The following is a 27,499-nucleotide window of genomic DNA, read 5'->3' as shown; positions in this document are numbered from 1 at the left end:
TCCTGATATGATGAGTAGATTGGATAGTAATAATTTAGGCTATTAATAAGCGTGTAGTGACATAGGTTTATAGGCTATATCAGAGACGTTTCTTTCCTTTGCACGGGAAAAATGTGACCTTTGATAAACATTTCATGCATTTCTACTACACTTTATATGACTGGAGACTTTAGCAGAATATTTTTTAATACGATGGTAGCCTAGGCCTACTCCACTGACACTGACAACAGCTCAATAAAAACGACCTTGTCTTGAAGGCAACCGTGTAATCTTGGCCGAAAAGGGGTCTTGGCTAAAAGGGATCCAGCTTTTGTCAAGTTAACGCCCAAATATATTTTTTTTCATTTTAGCTAATCCTAACCCTTTCCCTAACCTTAACCTATTTCTCCTAACCTGCTACTTTAATTATCCTAACCTTCTGCATTAATTATCCTAATCTTCTACGAAATGTCAAATATTACGTTAATTTGACAAACGTTGGATCCTTTCTAGCCATGACCATGAAAAGGGGAGATGTAAATTGTACGATATGACGTCCGTATAGCCTGGAGGACAATATTGTCCAAAAAACTCCAGTGGTATCATATATTCATGGAATGGAGGGAAAATGTATGGACATAGGACAAAGGCCTCAATGGGATAGGGCAACCTGTTGTGTTGACTATTGGTTGATCCAGCCCAACAATAGAGTTTATCTTTATATGACACTAAAACACCTGAATGAATTAAACACAACCAAACACTAAAGTGCCCTGATGGTATAGGTGACCTGAAGAAATGGTATTCTAACACCAGGAGTGCTTTTCATTTGTTTATGTCCTATTGTAGGTTCCCCAGCTGACCTCTATCAAGACACCCATGTCGACTGTATTCCCTCTGTGAAGATGAGCAATGCTCAGCATCAGTTTCTACTTCAACTTTGTCGTTTTCCAGGTATAAAAGAAGACATCCTTCAGTTATATGAGATGGTTGTCATATAAACTGTTTTTCGTACTATCTGAATGATTCTGTTCTGCCATTTAAGTAGAGACCTTCCCCTTGTCATCATGACAAAAGTGCCCCCTTAAACCGTATGAATATATTAATTATAATTTGGAACGTGGAAAATACTTTTTTGTATGATATTGTAAACATACTGTACTTTACTAATATGCTATATTGTTGTATGGTGAAATGAAACGTATTTTGTAATCTCTGCTTTGCCTAGCCCCATTGAATAAAAAGCATTTCTTATAGCCCAACTGTAACGGCTGTCGTCCTCTTCTTCCTCTGAAGAGGTGCAACAAGGATCGGACCAAGACGCAGAGTGGTAAGTGTCCATGTTTTAATATAATCCACTGAACACGACAAAAAATACAAAATAACAAAGTAACCTAACCGAAACAGTCCCGTGTGGCATGAACACAGACACAGGAAACAAACACCCACAAACCAACAGTGAAAACAGGCAACCTAAATATGGTTCCCAATCAGAGACAATGCAAAACACCTGTCTCTGATTGAGAACCATATCAGGCCAATTGACAAACCTAAACATAGAAACACATAACATAGACTGCCCACCCCAACTCACGCCCTGATCATACTAACTAAAGACAAAACAAAAGAAAATAAAGGTCAGAACGTGACACCAACTATTCTTTCTTTTACAATGTAAACACATTTAGCATAGACAATGTAATTGTTGTGGTAATCTTAAGCAAACCATTTTCATTATTACAGGGGCACCTCCAATTCCCACTCAGACCTTCTAGGACAAAACTATCTGACATTGAACATGTTAGTAGTAGTTGTGTGTATGTTTTAAGCTATGGACCCCATCATTCCCTGCTTCCAGACATTTCCCCACCTTGACTACAAGGGTAGCATTTGCACTAAACAATTTAATGTCAGCACAAGGCATGTACAAAATCCAGTATATTGATAAGCCTCATATACAGTGCCTTTGGAAAGTGTTCAGACCCCTTGACTTTTTACACATTTTGTTAGGTCACAGCCTTATTCTAAAATTGATTAAATCTACAAACAATACCCCAAATTAAGCAAAAACAGGTTTTTAGAAAAGTTTGCGAATAAAAAATAAAATAAAAAATATCACATTTAGATAAGTATTCAGACCCTTTACTCAGTACTTTGTTGTAGCACCTTTGGCAGCGATTACTTCTTGGGTATGACGCTACAAGCTTGGCATACCTGCATTTGGGGAGTTAATTATTCTCTGCAGATCCTCTCAAGCTCTGTCGGGTTGAATGGAGAGATCGGGTTCAAGTCCAGGCTCTGGCTGGGCCACTCAAGGACATTCAGAGACTTGTCCCGAAACCACTCCTGCATTGTCTTGGCTGTGCTTAGGGCTGTTGTCCTGTTGGAAGGTGAACCTTCACCCCAGTCTGAGGTCCCGAGTGGTCTGGAGCAGGTTTTCATCAAGGATCTCTCTTTACTTTACTCCGTTCATCCTGACATCCCCACAGCATGATGCTGCCACCACCATGCTTCACCATAGGGATGGTACCAGGTCTCCAGACGTGACGTTTGGCATTCAGGTCAAAGAGTTCAATCTTGGTTTCATCAGACCAGAGAATCTTGTTTCTCATGGTCTGAGAGTCTTTAGGTGCCTTTTGTCAAACTCCAAGCAGGCTGTCATGTGCCTTTTACTGAGGAATGTCTTCCGTATGGCCACTCTACAAAAAAGGCCTGATTGGTGTAGTGCTGCAGGGATGGTTGTCCTTCTGGAAGGTTCCCCCATCTCCACAAAGGAACACTGGAGCTCTGTAAGAATGACCATTGGGTTTTTTATTTTTGTATTTTATTGTTTTATTTTACATTTTATTCCCTTTTCTCCCCAATTTTCGTGGTATCCAATCGCTAGTAATTACTATCTTGTCTCATCGCTACAACTCCCGTACGGGCTCGGGAGAGACGAAGGTCGAAAGCCATGCGTCCTCCGAGGCACAACCTAACCAAGCCGCACTGCTTCTTTAACACAGCGCGCCTCCAACCCGGAAGCCAGCCACACCAATGTGTCGGAGGAAAGCACCTGGCCCCTTTGGTTAGCGCGCACTGCGCCCAGCCCGCCACAGGAGTCGCTGGAGCGCGATGAGACAAGGAAATCCCTACCGGCCAAACCCTCCCTATCACGGACGACGCTAGCCCAATTGTGCGTCGCCCCACGGACCTCCCGATCGCGGCCGGCTGCGACAGAGCCTGGGGGCGAACCCAGAGACTCTGGTGGCGCAGTTAGCACTGCGATGCAGTGCCCTAGACCATTGGGTTCTTGGTCACCTCCCTGACCAAGGCACTTCTCCCCCGATTGCTCAATTTGGCCGGGGCGGTCAGCTCTAGGAAGAGTCTTGGTGGTTCCAAACTTCTTCCATTTAAGACTGATGGAGGCCACTGTTTTCTTGGGGACGTTCAATGGTGCAGAAATGTTTTGGTATCCTTCCCCAGATCTGTGTCTCGAAACAATTCTGCCTCGGAGCTCTACAGACAATTCCTTCGACCTCATGGCTTGGTTTTTACTCTGACATGCACTGTCAACTGTGGGACCTTATATAGACTGGTGTGTGCCTTACCAAATCATGTTCAATCAATTGAATTTACCACAGGTGGACTCTAATCAATTGTAGAAGCATCTCGAGGATGATTAATGGAAACAGGATTCACCTGAGCTCAATTTCGAGTCTCATAGCAAAGCGTATGAATACTTATGTAAATAAGATATATCTGTTTTCAATACATTTGTAAGCATTTCTAAAAACATGTTTTCGCTTTGTCATTATTGTCACGCCCTGACCTTAGAGATCCTTTTTATGTCTCTATTTTGGTTTGGTCAGGGCGTGAGTTGGGGTGGGTATTCTATGTTTTCTATTTCTTTGTGTTTGGCCGGGTGTGGTTCTCAATCAGAGGCAGCTGTCTATCATTGTCTCTGATTGAGAACCATACTTAGGTAGCCCTTTTTTCCACCTGTCTTTGTGGGAAGTTGACTTTGTTTAGGGCACATAGCCTTTAGCTTCACGTTTTTTTTTAAGTGTTTATTGTTTTGTTCGGCATCATTTTGATTAATAAAAGAAAATGTACGCTCACAACGCTGCACCTTGGTCCTCTCCTTTCAACAGCCGTGACAATTATGGGATATTGTGTGTAGATTGATGATAAAAAATATCTAATTTAATCCATTTTAGAATAAGGCTGTAACGCAACAAAATGTGGAAAAAGGGAAAGGTTCTGAATACTTTCCGAATGCACTGTATATGGTAGTAGGGAGATTTCGGAGGTCCGGATTGGATGCATGTAGAAACTGTCCATTACTGAGAATATCCTAGCTTCGTATATGAAATTAAGGACATGCGTATTTGGAGCATGTCTACTTCTTATTTCTAATAAAATCTCAGATATCCAGAAAATACAGTATATAGATAAAGATATCCCCTGATATTGACCCTTTTCGTTCGGTGCCAAGGTTGGCCCAGGTGGCCTGGGTCAGGGAGGAGAGCAGGAGCGATGGTGGTGGCTCCCCAACTGAGACGGGCCTTGACCCAGCGGAGGAGAGCAGGCTTGGTGGCTGTCGTTCACCAACCCGAGGTGGGCCATACCCGGAGGGAGGCTAGGAGGGCCCCCTAGGCTGGGTCAGTTGAGGAAAGCAGGCCTGACTGAGGAGGTTCCCCTGCTGCTGGAGACTCTCTCCGAGAAGCTCTGGCTGATGATGATCTGGTGAGGGTGCTCGTGGCCCCCGGACAGGCTGGATTTCTAGCTGCGGCAGCAGCTGGAATGCCATCTCACTCGTCAGCTGGGGTGTTGGCTGGAGCACTAAAGGCAACCGGACTGTCGGTAGTCACAGGGGTCGCTGGACTGGCCTGGGTGCTTCCAATAGGGGCCGTGGCAGAGGAGCTGGTACCGGTGCTGGCTCCCACACAGGTGACCAGTGGACTGCAGGCGGGCTATAGAACTGCAGGGCCACCTGTGGAGCTGTGAGTGGCAGAAAACCATGCTGCTCTGCAATGTAGAGCCTGGGTGGCTGCAGAACCTCACTGCCGTCTGCAACTGGCTCCTCCAATGCCATTTGTCTTCGCAGGTTGAAATAGTCAAGTCACTCAGGGCTGTCGCAGCAAACGACAGGAGTAGCCCCTTGCACACCTGCACCAACTGGCACAATGTCTGATGCCTGTAATCCATGTGGTGGAGGAGAGGGGCCATAAAGTCCATGCTGCGCCGTTGGCATAGGCTCTAGAGAGAGGGCATAATCCAAATGATGGTAGTCCACAGGATACCCTGGAGCCACACTCCTCTGGACCGCAGGTGGGCAGTGTGTAAAGTAGCCTGTTTGGGCTCTGTGGGACACCATAGTGTAGTAGACAGCAATGACAATTACTCATGAGAACTCTCTTGGTAGATAAAAAGGTCTGAGACTTACCAAGAGGTATTCTATATCAGGTGCGCAAAAGCTCCAGACAAAGCAATAGGGTCGGGTATAAGAAAGGGAACAGCTGAGTTTGAAGTCGAAATCAAGGTTAGTAACTGTCGATCTGATGTCCAAAAGTGCTTCACGGTCATATGTGATAATAGTTTGAACTTTCTGTACAAAAAAAGTAAAGATAAACAAGAAAAAAGTAACTAAATAGCAAAGTCGGGTTGGAACTCGGGTTGGAACTTTGTACACTCAGTGTATGTACATGTCACACAACTCACTTTGTACACACACACACAACATCCCACATGTCCAAAGAGATGAGTCCAGTTGATGTGCAGGACAGAGATGACGTTGCTGCTCTCTCTGTCACTGCTTGGAGGAGACAGAGAGGGAGGCAGGAATTGGGGATCTGGGACCCAAGATGACTGCTTGTGATTGGCTGACCCCACGGTGTGATATGACCCCTAGCAACCAACACTAGCCTGATAGTCTTCAGTGGGGGAGGGGGTGTCTACTGCGGTAGTTGGAGTTCCAAAGTTTGTGTCTCTGAGAGAGGGCTGTAAGATGATGTGCTGGGAGTCACTAGGCAGGGAATTCGTAACAATAGCGAATCATGTTGCAAAAACAAGTTTCCGGCGGGACACAAGATGCTCGCGAATGGGTTTTGAATGTTTGAATATTGACAAGTGGCAGTTGAAAAAAGATTGCAGTTTTGAAACTGCAGTACAAGTGCAGTAACTGCAGTCGACTGTGGTATTTTGGACACAGTAAATTGCAGAATAAATGAAGATACACTGCAAAATTATTGCAGTAAAAAAAACGGTGTTATTTTGGACGCAGTATTTGCAGCATACTGCAGTTATACTGCTCTCTAACTGCAATCTTTTTTCATATTGGGGATGCAAGTGTGCACCGTCTCAATTCTCATTTTGCCCAAGACAGTTGCAGACTGTGGCCACTCGATAAAGGGTTTAGGGGCCACTGTTCTTTGAACAGAACATGGGTGATGTGTTGTCTTATGTAAACAAGTCTGAGGCGCTGCATAATGTGGGTAGATCTATCTCACTGTCTATAGATAGGTTCTGTATGATTGGATAGAGCACAATCAGTGCAGCTGTTTCTCCGTGCAAAACAATTCTTCCTAGGCGTTACCATCCGGTGTTAATGGGAACGTGGTCATGATTGAAATCAAAACCAAACCCTCAAATATCCACTGGCTCTAGGAACTTAACAGCTTCCATAAATCTCACAAATCTCAGTTCTGGAAGATACTAACTTTATGATCAAAATATGATGCTATTTACACTTTGCAGTCATACGTTACACTAGAATAAAAGTTTCTGACTAATATTGATGCAACATAGGCCGTTTTCATCCTGAGAAGTTGTTTCTTGAGTTCAGCTGCGCATTAACAATGCCAGGGGTTTGCTAATGAATTGTTACATCTGTTTGCCAACAACATGAATGAGAGATACTTATTGCACAGGTTGACAACTCACCATGGATTATGAACTGAATACTCTTGATAGGCTTGTGACTTTGTAAATATTTATTGCAATGACAGTGTGCTGCTCTACTGTTGGTAGATGGAAAGGGAGTTTAGGCTGTCATCACCTACATTACGTGGGAACACAGCCTCCTCTGGTGGCCACTAACATGTTTGAAACATAACTTTGACAACAAATGTTTTCCCTGAAGCAGTAGCTAGTTTCATATGTACTGCATTTCATTATTTTTAAAGTAAAAACATACTGGATAAGATACCATGCGATTAAATCAATGTGATGGTGTATTTAAGAGTACGTCCATTCATAGTCCGAAGGGAAAATCTCTTGGGGAGTGAGCCGGCATCAGTATCCCAGGTGCCATATTATGCCACTGTGCCCTTGAGCAAGGCACATGACCCCTAAAACAGTCTCTAGGTGTGCTGCACCGCAGGCTTGTCAGGGTTCCCAGGTTTGTGTGTGTGTGTGTGTGTGTGTGTGTGTGTGTGTGTTTGGGAGTTGGATAGAGCAAAAAACTATCTCTGCAATCTCTTCTGCTTTTCTGTAATAGTATATCCTGCTTTCTTTTGAAGTACAGAGTAGCCCTAATACTGCAGCACATAAATACAAAATAAACCTTCCACTTCCACACAATGAGTGTAATAAATGAAAGGATAGGCCTTACTTACCTAATATATATATATAAAAAAATATGAATGTGTAAATGTTTTTGACACAAACAACTCTATTAATGTTATTTGCATGATGTAACAGTTCCAATAAAAATGTAATGTGATTTTTATCAATCTCTGGTAATATCTAGCCTAAATTCCATTAGATATGCCCTTGAATAATGATGTGAGGCATTATTATGCAAACACCATCAGCAAACAATCAATTTGGCACTTGAGGTTAGGCTACTTAGTGACTTGGGGGCGTACATTTTTTTAAACACAATCTGAAAGAAAAATGTGATATCCTCTGTATCTATTTGTTTGTAACAATGGAATACTTGCTTGATATCTAATCTCGGAATACAACTTCAAGCACATGATGTAGGCAATTAAAAAAAAAAAAAATCCCATTTGATAAGATTTAGTGTTAAATCTAGGCTTTATTGGGCTATTCTAGCATATAAGTAGGCTAAAGAAATATATACGGTTAAATTAAAAGGCTATATTTTTATCATTAGACCTTTATTGTTTCCAATTGCAAATAGCCTTTATAACATTTAAATAAAGCATGCCTCATTGTACTTCAGGCTATGGCATATCCTGATTTATTTTATTTATGAACTAAGAATTCGGAAACTTCCCTTATATCCATTATTTTAACATATGGTAAGGGTAGTTTGATCTCTTAATTCAAACCTTTCAATACAAACTACTTATAAATGTATTTGATGATAACAATATAGATAACAATACAGGCCTATATGCGTTTTTTAACCACCAGCCCATAAATTGGTTGTCTTTATATTTCTTCTAGGTCTAATTCATTTGTGAACAGCCTAGGAATGTTCTGGATAAATAATCGTTTATCTGATGGGCAATAGGCCACAGTCTCTTTTCATTCAAATTATCATCAGTGGAATCTGTTTTTTATTATTAATTCCTTATAGCCTACCCTATATTCTACATGAGGCAGGAAGACTGCACATTATCTTGCATCTTTGAGATGGGATTAATTTATTTGAGTTGATCACTATTCCAGGCTATATAAACTAATCTCTATTACAAAAATTAGTTATTACACTGAATTCATCCTATAATCTCAAATATATGCATGTCTGCAAGCTTCAAACAATTGGCCAGCATGTTATCTGCTTTGTGTAGGACTTTGTCACCGATGAAGAAAACCATGTCACAGCTGGTCGATAGCCTACATAAAGGAGAGTGTGTTATGTGTTATTTGGAACCAGTGACGGCTAGGACAGTTTGCCTTAGAATCCCCACTCTTTTCCTAATAAGTTATCCATCATGAGAAACAAATCCAACTTCTTACAAAAGGATATTTCTCCTCAAGCTTGTTGAAATAAGAACAACTTGATTCAACAAACATGCATATCTGTGTGGTATTGGCAGATCATATACTGCAACCTTTTGTTGTTAAGACAGGGACAGTTCATCTTTACATTTTAGTGTCATGCACACATAATTATAGTTGAGTAGTATTGATAGCTATCCCCTTGATAGTCAGTACAGTGACTCTGCCGGCATGTGGCATTGGCAGTCAGCCTCAATGCTCTTATCCTACCATGTCTCCTGTGCTGCCTCCCCTTTAGATCCTTGTGAGCACAGCCTGCTGAAAGTGCCAGACCCAGAGTCCATGTAGAGTCTTACCTGAGTAGGTTAAATAAAAGCCAATACATTTATGCCCATTCTGTACATGAGTTTTAGTGTTCCCGGTGTGACAGTTTATAAAATGTTTTGGTCAGGGTGTTGGTCTGTTTGAGACATGAGGATGTGTTATATTCTAGGTGACCATGGCTGTTCCTGGAGGTGGAAACGCTTGCTGACATTCCACACCATGTGTGGAAGAGCTTGCCCGATGGCCTGAGACTAAGCCCCTCTGCTGTTGATCAAAGTCGTATTGGTGAGTTGAAAATGAGCTGCTTGGGTTTGTTCTAACGTCACATTACTTTTCAGTTTCGTAGATAAGTGATACATGATCGTTTGTTGGTGATAAAATTCCAATAGCAGCAGTGTATCTTACGATAAACAGTGAGTGGTTGTGTGGTTTCTGATTCTGTGGTGTGGTGTGGTCTAGGGCCCTGTGTTTTGGTTGATCATGACCTGGATGTCACGACTTCCGCCGAAGTCGGCCCTTCTCCTTGTTCGGGTGGTGTTCGGCGGTCGACGTCACCGGCTTTCTAGTCACCACCGATCCATTTTTCTGTTTCGTTTGGTTTTGTCTGCATAATTACACACCTGGTTTCAATTCCCCTATTATGTTCCCTATTTAACACTCTGGCTTTCATTTCTGTTTTGTCCGTGATTGTTTGTTACGTTAGTGGTTGTTGTTATTTCTTGTTATTCACTTTGTGGATTTTTGCTGTGATTTTGAGTAAACGTTTTGTGTTTCGCTCAACACCTGTGTCCTGCATTTGACTCTGCTACTTCGCTGCACACAACCCTGACACTGGATTTCAACCTTCCTTCCAGAAATGATAATTACACCAAAAATGAAAGCAATTGTCTGAGGATGGTGTTGGTCCATCTGACATAAAAATAAAAGGGGAAAGTTTGATGAAAAAGCTTTTAAATAAAGTTTCAAATCCAGGTTAAATGACCAATCAAAACACAGGGCCCTAGGATGAGTGGAGCTCCTGATACTGATGATCATACAGTAACAACAAGTGATCACAAGGGAGAGGATGAACTAGATAAGGTAGTGGAAGTAGAGTACATTATATTTAAAAAAGCATCCCCAGCCTGTCCTGGCATGTCTCAGATCAGAGCATCTTAACACATTTTTAGAAACTGAAAGATTCTCTATATTGCATGGGGAAATTTTGAATTTCATTACACTCTTTTCCCCAGGTGTCTGGGCCTCTAGGCCGATTCCTAAAGGCAAGAGGTTCGGCCCTTTTGTAGGAGAGAAGAAAAAGCGGTCCCAGGTGTCCAGCAATGTTTACATGTGGGAGGTGAGCAGCAGAGGATAGAGCGATAGCCTCAGATCAACCTTAACACACATCCACAGTACCAGTCAAAAGTTTGGACACACCTACTCATTCCAAGATTTTCTTTATTTTTTACTATTTTCTGCATTGTAGAATAATAGTGAAGACATCAAAACTATGAAATAACACCTATGGAATCATGTAGTAACCAAAAAAGTGTGAAACACATCAAAATATATTTGATATTTGATATTCTTCAAAGTAGCCACCCGTTGCCTTGATGACAGCTTTGCACACTCTTGGCATTCTCTCAACCAGCTTCATGAGGTAGTCACCTGGAATGCATTTCAATTAACAGGTGTGTCTTGTTAAAAGTTAATTTGTGGAATTTCTTTCCTTAATGCGTTTGAGCCACTCAGTTGTGTTGTGACAAGGTAGGGGTGTTATACAGAAGATAGCGCTATTTGATAAAAGACCAAGTCCATATTATGGCAAGAACAGCTCAAATAAGCAAAGAGAAATAACAGTCGATCATTACTTTAAGACATGAAGGTCAGTCAATCTGGAAAATTTCAAGAACTTTGGAAGTTTTTTCAAGTGCAGTCGCAAAAACCATCAAGCGCTATAATGAAACTGGATCTCATGAGGACCACCACAGGAAAGGAAGGGTGTGATGGTGTGGGGTTGCTTTGCTGGTGAGCTGTCAGTGATTTATTTAGAATTCAAGGCACACTTAACTAGCATGGCTACCACAGCATTCTTCAGCGATACGCCATACCATCTGGTTTGTGCTTAGTGGGACAATAATCAGTTTTTCAACATGACAATGACCCAAAACACACCTCCAGGCTGTGTTAGGGCTATTTGACCAAGAAGGAGAGTGATGGAGTGCTGCATCAGATGACCTGGCCTCCACAATCACCCGACCTCAACCCAATTGAGGTGGTTTGGGATGAGTTGGACCGCAGAGTGAAGGAAAAGCAGCCAACAAGTGCTCAGCATGTGGGAACTCTTTCAAGACTGTTGGAAAAGCATTCCTCATGAAGCTGGTTGAGAGAATGCCAAGACTGTGCAAAGCTGTCATCAAGGCAAAGGGTGGCTACTTTGAAGAATCTCAAATATAAAACATATTTTAATATAACACTTTTTTGGTTACTAAATGATTCCATATGTGTTATTTCATAGTTTTGATGTCTTTACTATTATTCTACAATGTAGAAAATAGTAAAAATAAAGAAAAACCCTTGAATGAGTAGGTGTCAACTTTTGACTGGCACTGTAGGTTGTACACATTACAGGCACAGGACACCCTCCCTATTATATATGCTGTTATCCATTTTCATACATACATTTGAAAGAATATTCGCTCGATAACCAAGATGTCCTCTGTAGGTGTATTTTCCAGCCAGGGGCTGGATGTGTGTGGATGCCACAGACCCCATGAAGGGGAACTGGCAACGGTATGTAAACTGGGCTAACTCCACTCAAGAACAGAACCTTTTCCCCATGGAGATAAACCGAGCCATTTACTACAAAGTGTTACCGGTAAATTAGACATTTAGTCTCACTGGTAAAATGTTATTCTCATTCAGTTGATCACTAAAGCAGAGTGATGGGATGGTTTGCTATTTAGGTATGTGAATTAGAGCTGGGCAATATGGACAAAAAATCCACATTGGGATAAATTACTTGAATTGATGCAATAACGATAAATAGAATGTGTTTATAATAATTAATGTGCACCATAGTTACATTTTTTTTCATTTAAACTACTACTACTAGTTTTGATGGTTGTAGCCATCAATTGTCCCATTAACTATCACCCATATAAGCAAAGTTATTTCATTTAAAGCTTAACATTTCTCTAGTATGGGCTACTTATCGTAATGAACGATATCAGCAAAATGCCTGTGATAAGTGATCTGTATGGTCAGATTCGATCATTTGCGGTTTATCATCCCAGCTCTAATGTGAATCTCGAGTATTGGCTATTTAGATTCTTATTAAAGGGGCAATCAGTTGCTACATCCATTTTTGGACTAATAAATTAATGATATGTACCTATTGATTCTTGAAGAATATAACGTATATAACTTATAAATGCCCCATTAGCTTAGTTTAGCTGCCGTAACCCATCAGAATCTAAAATGGAAGCTTGTTGTGATCCAATGTTTGTAAAGAAAGTAAATGTCAACAAACACTATATAGCCTCAAAACATGGATAAAGCGATCATTGTTGTCATGGATGGTTAGTCCTGGCATCCATAACTCTGTCTATGAATTTGAGAGTGCTTACATTTGTCCTGCCCCAACCCTCAGCTTTTTACTGAAAATAGGGGTGGGGAAAAGCTTTGTTAGTGTTTCATCAGCTGATTGCTGCTTTAAAGCCAAATGAGAGAATTACAACCTTTTGGTCTTTGCTATGTTTACCATTGTAAGTACCTCTTTCTATAATTCATGCACATTTTAAATGTTTATGTTATCTCTCGTATACTTGGGTAGGCTAATAAATAATTAACATAAAAATAATGACATTTTACATTTTAAAATACCGTTTACCACCCAACTACCATAGCTACCAAAATGTCAAGACCTAACATTCCTGTTGTTGGACTCTGACTTGACAGACACGACAGGGGCCCAAATATTTCGTCCTGTCTTTTAGCAAACATGTCTCTGATTGGTTCCCACTCTCCTCTTTCCTTGTAACAGCCAATTGGGCCAGGGGATGAGCTGCTGGTGTGGTACAATGGGGAAGACAACTCTGAGATAACAGCTGCATTAGAGGAAGAAAGAGGCAGCAGTCTGAGCAAGAAAAATTCACCCAGGGCAAAGCGAGGTAAGGCGTACACCCCTACAATAAAACAAATCCTGTCATACATTTTGCAGGAGATTATTCACCAACCTATTCGATACGGTAGTTCGCAGTGGGTAGCAGCAGTCGAAGAAAATGGTATTTATGCCATTTCAAAGTTGAATTCTTGATAGCATGCTAGCTAGCTTAGCTAACTGTAGCGAGGTTTTGATGCAGTTCATTTTTCCTTCCAAACTTTCAATCTCAAAAAGTTAGCTACTTTTATATTACTGTTAATTCGTATAAAAGAGTGTGATTGCAGCTAAATTGGTAGCTATTATGTAACACAGGCAGTACGTCACTGTCAACATTAGCTAGTCAGCTAAATAAATCAGAATAATAAGTTAGCTAGCTAACTCATCATGTCGTTTTATATGACGCGTCCTTTCCAAATTTACAACTCAGTTGCGAGCCACGTTATCTGATCGGTTGATTACATTAGAGACTTACCTATATTTAAAAGGTACCCAACTAGTTAGTTATGTTACAAAGCTGGCAGGTTATGGATTTCATAGTCTGATCTGTTTGTTTCGATCGGACCTGTCAATCCAGTTCAGGTAGCTAGCAGGCTAAATCAAGCCCGGACGTGCCAGACAACCCGTGCAGGGAAGATGGCAAGCGCTGGCTTTGTGTTCAGCAAATGGCTAACTGATCAAAACAGGGCGGTTGTGATAATGGGAAAAATGAGCTAGGTATATGTCATACATGTGTTGTAAACCCTTAACGTAAGCTACATCTAGCCAGCTACCCACTGTTAGCTAGCTGGATAAGTTATCAATTTTGTCTGTACCATCGCAAGGACTATATGCTTGCCCTGAAAATAAACACGCTTTGTTTTAGTTTTTCGATGTAACCAAGACTACTTAGCTGAACGGTTAGATATTTTGTTAATTTCCCCAGGTAAGTGTGAGCTCTATTTTCATTTGGCCTAGGGAGGGTAGCTAGCTATTCAGACAAAACCAATGCAAAGTTGAAGTAGTGCAGACTAGGCCCTGGATGAATGCAGTTGCACAAGCTCTGAAGTCCCACCCTTCCTTTCTCAACAATACTAAACCTTCAGATTGAGTTGCATTTTCCATAATTATCTTTTAATTTAGACTAGCTGCTAGAATGAAATCCATAGAATTTGAGAATTTTTTCTCCATGTAATTGGCCTAGTGTTTATTTTTCAATATGAAGGAAAATGTTAGTGTTGGTGTTATTTCCACAGTCGCTACTGTTTGTCTATATGTGGTGTAGGCCTATTCATGCAACCCTTGTCTGTTTTTGAATTTGCAGTAGGATTTATTGACTCAGTGAGATGTTAGAAGTCTCAACATTCTGAGTTGTGTAATATTGAGATTGAGCATGCTTGTCATTCATCTGCAATCCCTCTATGCTAAATTATATTAGAATATCTGTATCAAATGCACAACAATAAGTGGGTACTTCGGGTAGAAAGCCTAAATGCTAGCAACATTTCAATACTTGTTTCCAAGCACTCAAACTTGTTACGTTTTCTGACTTGAAACCCATTTGAGTGTCACAGTTTTTATTTTGCAGAATGTATTTGACCATGCTTGTCAGATGACTGAGCTGTAGCATGTGTTTCTGTGGCATGAATCAGGCTTTGTAGACCATGCCAGATTACCTTCTTGTTTGTCACAGCAACTCCAGTGATGACTGGGTGCTAGCCCAGTCTCTTGAGGCAGGCTGAGATTAAAACTTAAAATGGTCTCCTGCCTAAGGCCATAAATACCACAATGATGAGCCATTCCATAATTCACTTCACATTTGTGTGTTCATTATGTAGCCAAGACGAGCGTTTTATTCTTGAAATTTTCAGAATGAGGGCATCACGGCTGTTAAAAGTAATTTTGGCCAGCAATTTTATTTTAATGTATTGGACTCTTAACGGACTTTTTAACCTTGTATAAAAACAAAACATTGTTAATATTCAAAGAAAATTTTACATAAGCACACGTGGTACTTGACCTACATTTTTCAGATCCTGTTCAGCAGTCCTATCTTGCTTTGCTTTCTGTTAGCCACATTTTAATGTTATGAGTTTGTAATTACACGTAGTTATAAGTGCCAACCAATACGCAGCACAGTTGTGAGTGGAGGTGTGAAAGGAATTAGTGCACTTCCCCCACTAGATGTTTACTCATCTGAAAATCTCCTTTTCTAATAGTGGATTTACTTACATAAGAAGTAGTCCAATGTCAACTTTTTGAAATAATAATTCCACAATTTATCAGTATTGCTTTGGTGTGAAATGGTTTATTTGAGTTTAGCTACTGTTTGTTGGTTGATGTGTGCTTTCCCCCTTAGCCAGAAGAAAGCTGTTGGAGGGAGCCAGACAGGCTGGTTTGGGTGCATTCCGTGGGCCCAGGCAAACAGGCGTAACCAAACCTATTGTCAGAGAGATGTGGGACACAGAGGAAGGTTAGTAGTTCTCCCATTATTATGGATATTTGTTTAATTTGGGGAGTCAGTTGAGGTGCTAGTAGGGCTGTGGCGGTCATGACATTTTGTCAGCCAATTATTGTCATGCAAAAGACTGCCGGTCTCACGGTAATTGACCGTTAATTAACATAAACAAGTTTAGCATCTCCAGGCCTTCATGCATACCAGCTGCGTTCAAGCCACTGATGTGCACCTTTGGAACATCTACAGGTAAAATGTTGATGGTCTCCCTAGTGGCGCGGTGGTCTAAGACACTGCATGGCAGTGTGCCACTAGAGATTCTGGGCTCGAGTCCAGGCTCTGTTGCACCTGGCTGTGACCGGGAAACCCATAGGTCGGCACACAATTGGCCCAGCGTCGTCTGGGTTAGGGGAGGGTTTGGCCGGCAGGGATGTCCTTGTCCCATCACACACTAGCGACTCCTGTGGCGGGCCGGGCGCAGTGCACGCTGACACGGTTGCCAGGTGCACAGTGTTTCCTCCGACACATTGGTGCGACTGGCTTCCGGGTTAAAGTGGGCATTGTGTCAAGAATTTGCAGTATGATTTGGTTGGTATGGTTGGGTCGGGTTTCGGGTCGGTTTCGGAGGACGCACGGCTCTCGACCTTCGCCTCTCATGAGTCCGTATGGCAGTTGCAGCGATGATACAAAACTAACTACCAATTGGATACCACGAAATTGGGGAGAAAAAGGGGTAAAACAAATATATAATACAATTAATATACACCATCACAATAAATCCATTGTTTATTTTAGACCTAAAGAAACTTTATGATATGAATAAAATGTATTTTAGAATAACAGAATATGAATTGGCCAACTATGTTATCTGTCTATGCTCCATGCCATAGGCTGTAGGCTGGTTCATTTAGCTGAAAAGATATGCTTGTAAGTCCCATGCCATTATTTAATTTTATATTATATGATTTTATAGTAAGAAGAATATAATTGAACTTACCTGAAATTATATTTTTCCCATTCCGGAGCAAGTGTGCATGTGAAGTGGCTATGTTGAGTGTAAAAAGTGATACTTTTTAACAGGTCCTATATGCTAGGTTTAGAGTTACTTGGGAACTTTACTTGCGAATGATACAAACCTTAGAATGTATTAGAAATCAAAACCTATATGGGCTGCATGATGTGACTATAGTCTATTGATGATAAAGTTGGGGAAAAAGCTTGCGCTCTGTTCCTTGCGTCAGGCTGCATAGCTGTTCTCTCAAGTGAACATATTTTCACCCATCATACTATTCTGAATTGAATCTTGTATTTACTGATATGTCAAATTAGTTTCGATTTAGAATGGCCTATTTATCAAATGGACAGGAACGGGGGGAAAAGGCATGGCATCTGTATGCACTCAAATAGGGAATGGTGGCCTCGATCTTTCCCGCCAGTCTGTTTTTCAATGATGCCTGGTAGGCTACTTTGGTTTTATAGCTGAGCATGTGCGTAATATGAGCAGCTGAGGGATACATTTCCCTCCACACATCAACCACTGTTTGAGGAGCATGGTCTCCCTGCGCGACAGGTGATATTCCACCCGAACTCTGTATGCCATGGGCTCTCCAGCCCTGTTCCTGCACCACCTACCCAGTGCTTAATTTGGGAAAACAAGTGAAATCTGTTCGGGAACATTGTTAGTAACATGTTTTCGCTAACAAAACATATTTCACTAAACTGTTGATAGCCAGTCTGCACGCTTGAGAAAGGAAGAAAGGAGACAGGGGAGGAGATGGAAACACATGGTGGTGAGATTCTGTAGCTAAAGGTAATATCATCCTATTAATGATGAAAATATAAAAAACTACTAGGCTATTCAAAATCATATAGAAATTCACTATAATTGTAAGCGAACTGTAAGCAGCCCTGCACAATCAATAAACCAACAGCATCGCCTAGGGCTGTGGTTCCCAAACTTTTTATAGTCCCGTACCCCTTCAAACATTCAACCTCCAGCTGCGTACCCCCTCTAGCACCAGGGTCAGTGCACTCTCAAATGTTTTTTTTTTTTGTTGCCATCATTGTAAGCCTGCCACACACACTATACGATACATTTATTAAACGTAATAATTAGTTAGTTTTTGTCACAACCCGGCTCGTGGGAAGTGATAAAGAGCTCCAGGGCACATATAATAATAATCAGTAATTTTGCTCTTTTATTTAACCATCTTACATATAAAAGCTTTCGTTCATCAGAAATGGAATAACTCACCACAGGTTAATGAGAAGGGTGTGCTTGAAAGGATGCACATAACTCTGCAATGTTGGGTTGTATTGGAGAGAGTCTGTCTTAAATTATTTTCCACAGTCTGTGGCTGTATTTAGTTTTCATGCTAGTGAGGGCCGAGAATCCGCTCTCACTTAGGTACGTAGTTGCCAAGGCAGGATACTCAGAGCACAGCCCAATCCAGAAATCTGTCAGTTGCTTCTGATTTAAATAACATTTTCACAGAACCGCTTGTTGCTATTTCAATAAGGCTTTCTTGTTCAGTTATCGGTAAGTGGACTGGAGGCCTGCTCACACGGGTGCTTTGCTATATCACATTTAACATTGTCCGTAAGCTTGAGTTAATTTGCACTCACAAAATCATGATGGAAAGACCTGTGTGTTGTCCTTGTTAATGAAGAGCTCCAACTTCTTAATCTGCTCCAACTCCTCAATTTTGTCCCGCACATTGAATATATTTTGCGGAGAGTCCCTGTAATCGTTGTTTCAGATCATTCAGGCGAGAAAAAACATCATCCAGATAGGCCAGTCGTGTGAGAAACTCGTCATCATGTAAGCGGTCAGAAGAGTGAAAATGATGGTCAGTAAAGAACTTTAAGCTTGTCTCTCAATTTAAAAAAACGTGTCCATACTTTGCCCCTTGATAACCAGCGCACTTCTGTATGTTGTAAAAGCGTGACATGGTCGCTGCTCATATCATTGCATAATGCAGAAAACACACGAGAGTTCAGGGGCCTTGCTTTAACAAAGTTAATGATTTTCACTGTAGTGTCTGAAACGTTTTTCAAGATGTCCGGCATTCCTTTGTCAGCAAGAGCCTTGATGCTGCAGTGTACCCAAGTGGCATCTGGACCAACTGCTTCCACGCGTGTTACCACTCAACTATGCCTCCCTGTCATGGCTTTTGCGCCATCAGTACAGATACCAACATGTGCAGCAGCTACTTTTGGCTACATATGGACCGCTAGTGGAATTCCCGCGAGAGAGTAACACTTAATGTGATTTGATGTTCAGTCTTTGACTAGGCTACCTGTATTTGACATTGTGTTGTTATTTCGCTGAGCACTAGATGGTTTAATTGTATTTTTGGCAGTGAAATGAGTCTACTCATACTCAGAAAAAAAACTCACCCAAAAGTATAGCCCCGTTGGAAAATATAAATGGACTGTTTGAAAATGTGAAGAAAAGTCAAATATTTAGCGTACCCCCGACGGCATTGCGCATACCCCAGTTTGGGAATACCTGACCTAGGGCTAGACGTTTTCCCCCAGACTCATGGATAGAACGTTTGGAGTGTAGCATAAGGTAACCAGTCCATCCAGTATGCACAATGATACAGTCCACACTCAAAGGTGATTACTAGAATGCATTTCATTTTGGAGTATAGGCTGCTTGACCAATTATGTACCAAAGACCTCTTAAATCAGTTTTGTTTCATGTGTTTCCTGCCATGCGTAATATGCAGTAGGCGATGTATTGTATAACAGCACAATCATATTTTGATTCAGTTTTTTTTTGGGGGGGGGGGGGGGGCTTGTGCTCAGGCTCATTCATAAGCTCTAATATGTGAATGGGTATTATGAATTAGTAACCACCTTCGAAAGAGTTGTCCATTTTGTAGTTAGACTTTGAAACAACATCCACAACGACCCTGTTTTACACTCCGGTTCAACCTGCTGTTGAACTTCTCTCTTCAAGATGACCAGATGACATTGTATTTGTCACATACACATGGCTAGCAGATGTTAATGCGAGTGTAGCGAAATGCTGAGTTTTAAAAGGATGATGCCGTTTTGATGACCAGTGTTTATGATTTTCTATTGCATTTGCATTGATGTCAGAGGGGTTAGAGGGACAATAGAGTGGTGAGAACCAGGATATTAGTACCTGTTGGTCGTTAGGGTCCTACCAACGCATGACCTGAGTGCATAAGGAGATTACCGTGACTCAACGGTCATGTGGCATTTTACTGCAGTCGTTAGTGGCGGCAAAACGTTCACCGCAACAGCCCTAGGTATAAGCTAGCTAAATCCTGTTATTCATGTATTTCAACCATTTCGGCTGTACTCTTCTCTTAAAATCTCAGCATTCTTTTCAATTTAATTTTTTCACATTTAAATGATGTAACTAACTGTTGTTGTTCTGCTGTTGTTGTAGGTCCAAATGAGGAAAATGAGAGACTCTCCCCATCACCAGGGCCTTCCAAGGGGACTCGGGAGAGCTCCCCCATGGGGAGGAACGGCCTCTCTCAAGCCCAGTTCATCTCAGCAGCAATGAGAGGGGAAGCGGAGGAGGATGATGAAGAGGAAGACCCAGGGCATCTGCAGCAGCCGCTGTCGCTGACACAGCAGAGTGCTCAATCTGCTAATGAAGCTGAGCCAGAGGAGAGGAGTGAGCAGCCTGATCTGCCACTAAGCCATAGCAGCCCAGTTGAGGAGGGTCCTGGGAGCCTTCAGCATGACACGGAGACTGCCTCATCCTTACCAAGGGCTGAACCAGAGGCAGACCCTGACCCCGACCCTGACCTGGAAGGTGACCCCCACGGAGAGGAGTCCCATCCCTGCCAGCACTGCGAGCGCCATTTCTCCACCAAACAGGGCCTGGAGCGCCACACACACATCCATGCCACCGCAAACCAGCAAACGCACACATTCAAATGCCGTTATTGTGGCAAGTCCTTCGGCTCGCAGGTGGGGCGGCGGCGGCACGAGCGGAGGCATGAGAACGGGCCAAAAAACAAAGGCCAAAGGCCTGGCTCACTAGCTGGGACTGCTACTTTACTCACTCCTCTGGGGCAGGCTGGTGGTTCGAGCCCAGACTGTGGCACTGTCTCTGGCCACTATGTTGTCAGGGGCTCCCCTGTCCCTGGAGGACCTATGGGGAGCCTTGAGGTTGTGAGGAAGGACCCTGCGGCTGAGAGTGATCGGCCGTTTATCGTGGATGAGAATGGTGAGACAAAGGAGCTTCATCCTTGCAAGTACTGTAATAAGGCTTTCGGCACTCACACCAACATGCGCAGACACCAGCGCAGAATCCACGAGCGCCACTTACTGCCCAAGGGTGTCCGCAGGAAAGGCATGCTGCTGCAGGAGAGCCCATCTCAGCAGCAGCTGCATCATCTGCCTGAACAGTCCCCTCGTGTCAGCCCACCCCTCGTCTATGTGCCCAGTGCAGACACTGAGGATGAGGGGGACCGAGAGGAGTACATGGTCGACATATCCAATAACATCTCAGAGAATCTCAGCCTGTACATCGACGGCAAGATCCTGTCCGCTAGTTCAGTCAGCGGCTGTGAGGTGATCGAAGTGGACTCCAGTTCTGCAGCACTGTTTGGTCTCGACGCAGTGGTCATCAGCGCCAGTCAGATCAGTCAGGCTCTCAAAGTGGATGCCAGGACATGTGCTGTGAGGCAGGTCTCGAATCTCGGCCAGCCCATGTCGAAAAGGAGAACGTCGACACCCCCGCTCATGCCAAGTCTTAAAATGGAGTCTGAAACTGGGTCCTCTTCCGCCTCCTCTTCCTCCTCCACGTCTTCCTCATCCACCTTGTTGGTGGGAAGTGTCTTCCCTCAGTCCTCAGACTCATTAGCATTTCAAAAGGAGAAAACGATCTATCTGTCTCCTAAGCTCAAACAGCTCCTCCAGACTCAGACAGACAGTCAGAAACCTGCCATCGCCCTGATGGCAGAGAGGCACAGATTAGCTCCCCCTCTCTCCGTTACGTCTCTGCCTGCAGCCTCAGGCAGGTTCAAGAGAAGAACAGCTTCCCCCTCCTCATCTCCACAGCTCAGCCCTGCTTTGAAAGCAAACGGCTGTAAGAACGAGGCTGGGGTCTCGTCGTACACCCTCAAGGTGCCAAATCTGGAGACCCTGGGCATGTCCCCTGCCTGGAGTCTGTCCAGCAAGGAGGAGAGGGACACACTGAGTCCCAGCGGGAAGAACGGGTGCAGCTGGTCTGCCTCTCGGACCGGAGGGAACTCGTGTAATCAGCAGCCCTTGGATCTGTCCAGCGGCATCAGTAAGAGGAGGGACAGCTTCAACAAGACGCCCGGGGAGGTAGTGCTGGATTTAAGCATGAGTCGGAAGAGTACAGCAGAGTCTAAGGGAAGTCCATCTCCGGCACAGCCCCCCACCAAGAAGAAGAAGCCCAACACCAGCATGCTAGAGAAGGTGTTGATGAACGAGTATGCCGGCTTAAACCCAGCAGAAGAGGAAGGCTCTTCTCCCCTGGGAAGCCCAGATTCTCAGTATACTGCAGGCAGTGGTACAGGCACCGCTTCTCACAGTCCCTCTTCCAATCTGCCCTCTGAATCAGCCCATCCCTCTCCCCCCTCTCTAACGCCCGTCACGATGAACCCCTCCTCCCCTTGCGGCTCCAGCCTGACCTCTCCAACGCCACCTCCCCCTGTCCTACCCACCATGCCCTCACCAGACTGCCCTACGCTCAGCTCTCTCCCTGTCCTCTCCCACAAAATGTCCCCCAGATCTATTGACCAAGGTGAGGACGAGCCAGTTTGCGTATCGAACTCTACCACAGCAGAGACAATGTTAGCTGCAGTGAGTAACAGTTATGGAGATGAGGAAGATATCAATAAGCCAATAGACTCCAATCCAGATCCTCTTACCAGGGAAGCTATTTCAAGCCCCGCTACGGAGCCCTCCTTGGTATCTGATGCTGTCGCTCTGAGTCTGTCCTCAACACAATCGAAACCTGCTAGGAGTGGGAACCAAAGTTTGCTGGATGTCCAAGTGAATCAAGACCTGGAACCGATTATTACTGAGGGACAGGAGAAATCCCAATGCTCAGAACTCCCTGTATTATCATCCGTAACAGAATCCCTCCTCTCTGCCTCGTCGACCTCGCCTGCTGCCATATCGGATATCCCAGCTCCACCAGCGGTCTCCCCGCCATCTCTCTCTAGCACTGTGATTAAAGTGGAGCCCCAGCACAGTGATCAGCTGGCTGACTTAGTCCTTTCTCCTTGTGGCACAGGGTCTTCACCTCTGTCTGCTGCTGCTGACAAACCCTCGTCGTTGTCGGAGGAGGAGGAAGAGGGATCGCCGCCAGAGCCCTTCAGTAAGAGCTTTGTGTGTAATGTATGTGAGGACCCCTTCCGCTCCATCAAAGAGCTCAGTCGGCACATCCTAGAGCACGCCGCTGAGTGGCCCTACAAGTGTGAGTTCTGCGTGCAGCTGTTCGGGAACGCCCCTGCTCTGCTGGAGCACCGCACGGCTCTCCACGGCGTGGGACGCATCTTTGTCTGCTCCGTCTGCTCCAAGGAGTTTGCCTTCCTCTGCAACCTCCAGCAGCACCAGAAGGACCTGCATCCCAGCCAGCCGTGCACTCACACTGCGGTGGAGAACGGCAAGCCCAGGCCACAGAACTACACAGACCCAGCCAGGGCCAAAGAGGAGAGTAACACCTCCTCAACCGTAGCCACAGGGCCTGAGTCCTCTGCTGAAGCTGCCTCCTCCCAGGGGGTCTCTGATGTGAAGGAGGAGCAGCCTGATACTAACGGGAAGCATGAGGAGGATGGACTGGAGGACCCAACTGAGGAGCTGTACACTACTATAAAGATCATGGCCTCTGAGGGAGGCAAGCCTAAAGGCCCAGACGTACGCCTGGGCATTAATCAACACTACCCCAGTTTCAAGCCACCCCCCTTCCCCTACCACAACCGCACCGCTGCAGGCTCGGTGGCCTCGGCCACCAACTTCACTACCCACAACATCCCCCAAACATTCAGCACTGCCATCCGCTGCACCAAATGCGGCAAGAGTTTCGACAACATGCCCGAGCTGCACAAGCACATACTAGCCTGTGCCAACGCCAGTGATAAGAGGCGGTACACTCCCAAGAAGAACCCCATCCCTCTCAGACAGATAGTGAAGCCCCAGAACGGCTCTCTGTCGCCTGCCTCTGCTGCCAACGCAGGGCACAACGCCTTCCGCAGAATGGGCCAACCCAAGAGGCTCAACTTCAACCAAGAACCGCCTGGCAAAACCAAGATGAGTTCCCTCAGTAAGAAGAAGAACCAGCTGGTTCAGAAGGCCATCGCTCAGAGGAATGAGACTGTAGCTACTGTTAAGGCCCCTAGCCAGGTTAAAGAGGAGGAGCCGCAAGAGCAGGAGGTCCACGTATGCCCTCACTGCAGCAGAGAGTTCACCTACCCTGCCAGCCTCAGTAAACATATAGCAGGCAGCTGTCCCATGAAGCCGGTCTCTAAAAAGGCCAAAAAGGGGGCCGCAACAGAGGCAACACCAGCTGTAGACATAAACATGAGCCTTCGACGGAGAACCACAGACTCTGAGATCCAGCAGCCAGAGCCGGCTGAGCCGGTTCCCAAAACACTTAGCAAAACTCGGGCTCGCAACTCTGGACCTGGCCCTGCGGAGGCCCCACCACCGGTGGGTAAAGGAAAGATGGCTGCCACACAGGTGTGCACCAAGAGGCCAGCCTCTTTCCCAGCTGCCACAGTTTCTCTCAGCAAGAAAAGTAAAAAAGGCAAAGTTCAATCGTTACCCCCCACCCCGTTGCCCTCCGAGAGTCCCAGTGACTCTTCGCCGCGGCCAGCAGCTCAGACAAAGCAACGCATGGGCAAGGAAGTGCCACCCAAGAAGGGAGCGGAGGTGAAATCGCCCCCACAGCAGCAGTCTCAGGTGCCGCCTAAGAAAGAGCGGTTCTCTTTGAGAGCGAGGGAGAGAGCTGTTGGGCCGGTGACTCGGAGCCTGCAGATGGCCAACACTGCAGCTCCTGTGGAGATGAAAACAGAGGACCTCTCCAGCCAGGGGCCTGAACAGACCCAGGTAAGGTTACTTTCAAACAGTGTCCAGTCTTAGCCCATGTAGACGTATTGCCTAATTAATTCATACCAAGTTACTTTTAAATCAACATTCACACAATAATCTGTGTTTTAGAGAACACGTTCAACACAACGTGGTTCTATTAATCAGGTTCTGTGTTGCACTTCAAGGTAGAGAAGACGTATCTCTGTAGCTGATACATGTTGTCTCTTGTCTTCCAGGAGTACTTGCTGAAATGAGCCAGGTAGAGAAATGTGGATTCTGAGGATTAAGAAGTCCCTGGCTAGGAGGATGTCGCTCTGCTGACTCTCCTCTGGTGAGAAACTCTGGCCTTCCCGATGATCTGACAGACAGACAGGAGGATCTGGAGGTGGGCTGATTCCATTACAGGACAACATGAACTCTGCTCTCTACTCCCGTCACATCACATGCTGTGTTGGCTGAACAGAGGGAGGGGCGCCGCTCTCTACATCACTCTCTGTGAAATGAGCCTGGGACAGGGTGCACATTTCTAAACACAAAAAAAAGAAAGGATTAAACAGACTATTAATGACAATGAATAAATATAATATATATTGTAAGTCATAACTTGACTCGTAACATTGATGTTGGGGTTCCGTAACGGTTAAAAGCTGATATTGCAAATGGCAATCATTTATATCCGTTCACAAAACTGGTCAGGTGTTTCTTTTTGCTCCGTTTTCATGTTTCCATTGTTCGGTGGTTGTTGTTGAATCCTCCCATCTCTTAACGCATGTGCTGAATCCAGCTGACAGAGACCTGTCCCTTGTCTGCGTGTCTGTCTCCATGTCCTGCACCTACTCTAATTCATACAAATGATTTGCAAATGAATATGTATGTTTGATTTCACGCAGTGCTCCGTTGAGAATGCATTGTAGAATATCTCTTCGTTGGCTTCCTGACGAAAATAGAAATCAGCCAAGATAAAACGGAACTGTTTTCAACTGTAGAAATGGGTTGTCAGAAACGGGGTGTGTGTGTGTATGCGTTCAAATGTGCGTATGGGTAGGCTTGCACCTTATGTGTGGGCTGACAACCGTTGTCCCCTTGATCTCAAAGTTGCGATGTCTGTTTGCTCTCCGGCATGTTTTCCTTATGTTGCTTATCAGAGGAGTACCAGCAGGGCAACCTGCCGCAACCAGAACAATGCAGCCGTACACCTCTGACAGTTAGTTCCCTGGGAAAGGGATGGGGGAAGATGACACATGCCTTCCACATTGAAAATGTGCAGGGGGGGCAAGAAACACTGCCACTTATCCAGTTTATTGACATTGTGGATTTCTCAGAGGCTCACATTTTTATTGATGTGTCATACATAGTTATAAGTAGTCTTGTCTGAAAGCACTTTAAAAAAACATCTGCCAAACTGTTTTGATTTGATCGGTATGAATCCTTGAATGATTTGGGTTCAAATGTGAAGAATGGAATGTGGAGATCTCTATTACATATGACTGAGAACTGGGTTGCCTCAAAGTCAGTGAAATCTAGTCGTTGGAATATTGCCCTCGTTTAAGACTCCCTGTAGATTGAGCAATTTTGAATAGTTCCCCAGACTTGATTTCATCTGTATGATGTAATCAAATGCATTAATCTGAAATATGTAGCGGCGGTGATCGTGTGCGGAGGATTGCCCCCCCAAAAAATCCGCCGTGATGATGTTTGGAAATATTTCAAAAAGGTTTGAGAATTGGAATCATGGCTGTAGAAGGGGAGAGCAGAAGCCACTGTGTTCCAGTAATAAGGATGGCCTTGAAAAGTTGCTTCAGTTATGTTCCTTGCAGCTGCAAACATGCCGCAGTAAGGTCATTTGATTGCTGGTTATTTCTGTAGTCAAGGGTGGCTGGGAGGTTGTGTATCTTCTTCAATGTCATCTATATGTAGGCCTATTACATGTTATAAAATATTTTGATTATGATTAGTCCCTATCTATCCCATGATGTGTTATATAGAGGAATTCTCATGTCCCTGTTTACAATGCTCACCCCACTGTTGCTCCTTCTGGACCATCTGCCTTTTACAGCTGAGGTAGAGGAGAGGGATATGACTCAAGTGCTTGTAGCATGTTTGAAAAAAAAATGTAATTGAACCATATATATATATATATATATTATAAAGCTAATTTATGATATTTCCGTTGCCTTCCTGCATCGGTATTCCTAATAATTCTCTTCGGAGTGAAATGAATGGAGAATCTTCTAATATATGTTTGAGGATGAATGAACAAAGACATATCCCTGTTGGCCTCATTATGTAAAACATATTGTTCTAATTGATATATTAAAGCCTTTTTTCAATTTGCCGTCTGTGTGCTGCCATGTATGATTTAATATGTTTTGGTTATGTCCTTTTTAACTTTAGTCATCGTACTTTCGGGCATCTGTTTTGAGCCAGAGATTTGCTAATCTTGGCATATGGTGGTGAGTATTTAGGCCTATTTGGGAGGCATAGTGATATGTCGAACAGTAATTATGGACCGTCTGACTGAAATGTAATCTATTTTATAAACACTGATACACTGCTTATACAGTGCCTTCAGAAAGTATTCAGACCCCTTGACTTTTTCCCCATTTTGTTACGTTAGACTTATTCCAAAATGTATAAAATGTTTTGTTCTTATCAATCTACACACGATA

General features: G+C 43.8%; 1 protein-coding gene across 1 annotated transcript in view; it reads left to right on the top strand.

Moving 5' to 3' along the window:
• LOC129815858 (PR domain zinc finger protein 2-like) overlaps positions 1-27,165 on the top strand; it is a 29,626-nt gene extending 2,461 nt beyond the window's left edge. Inside the window, exons 2-10 of the mRNA XM_055870018.1 lie at positions 4,457-4,578; positions 4,688-4,964; positions 9,374-9,483; positions 10,431-10,534; positions 11,903-12,055; positions 13,223-13,349; positions 15,678-15,791; positions 20,200-24,848; positions 25,067-27,165. Coding sequence (XP_055725993.1) covers positions 4,457-4,578; positions 4,688-4,964; positions 9,374-9,483; positions 10,431-10,534; positions 11,903-12,055; positions 13,223-13,349; positions 15,678-15,791; positions 20,200-24,848; positions 25,067-25,084 — 5,674 coding nt within the window. The 3' untranslated portion in view covers positions 25,085-27,165. The remainder of the gene's footprint in view (positions 1-4,456; positions 4,579-4,687; positions 4,965-9,373; positions 9,484-10,430; positions 10,535-11,902; positions 12,056-13,222; positions 13,350-15,677; positions 15,792-20,199; positions 24,849-25,066) is intronic.
• Positions 27,166-27,499: the final 334 nt, after the last annotated feature.

The sequence above is a fragment of the Salvelinus fontinalis genome, chromosome 18 (assembly GCF_029448725.1).
Source record: "Salvelinus fontinalis isolate EN_2023a chromosome 18, ASM2944872v1, whole genome shotgun sequence".
Taxonomy (NCBI): domain Eukaryota; kingdom Metazoa; phylum Chordata; class Actinopteri; order Salmoniformes; family Salmonidae; genus Salvelinus; species Salvelinus fontinalis.
Note: the sequence above shows the minus strand (reverse complement) of the source record. Positions and strands in the feature narration are given on the sequence as shown.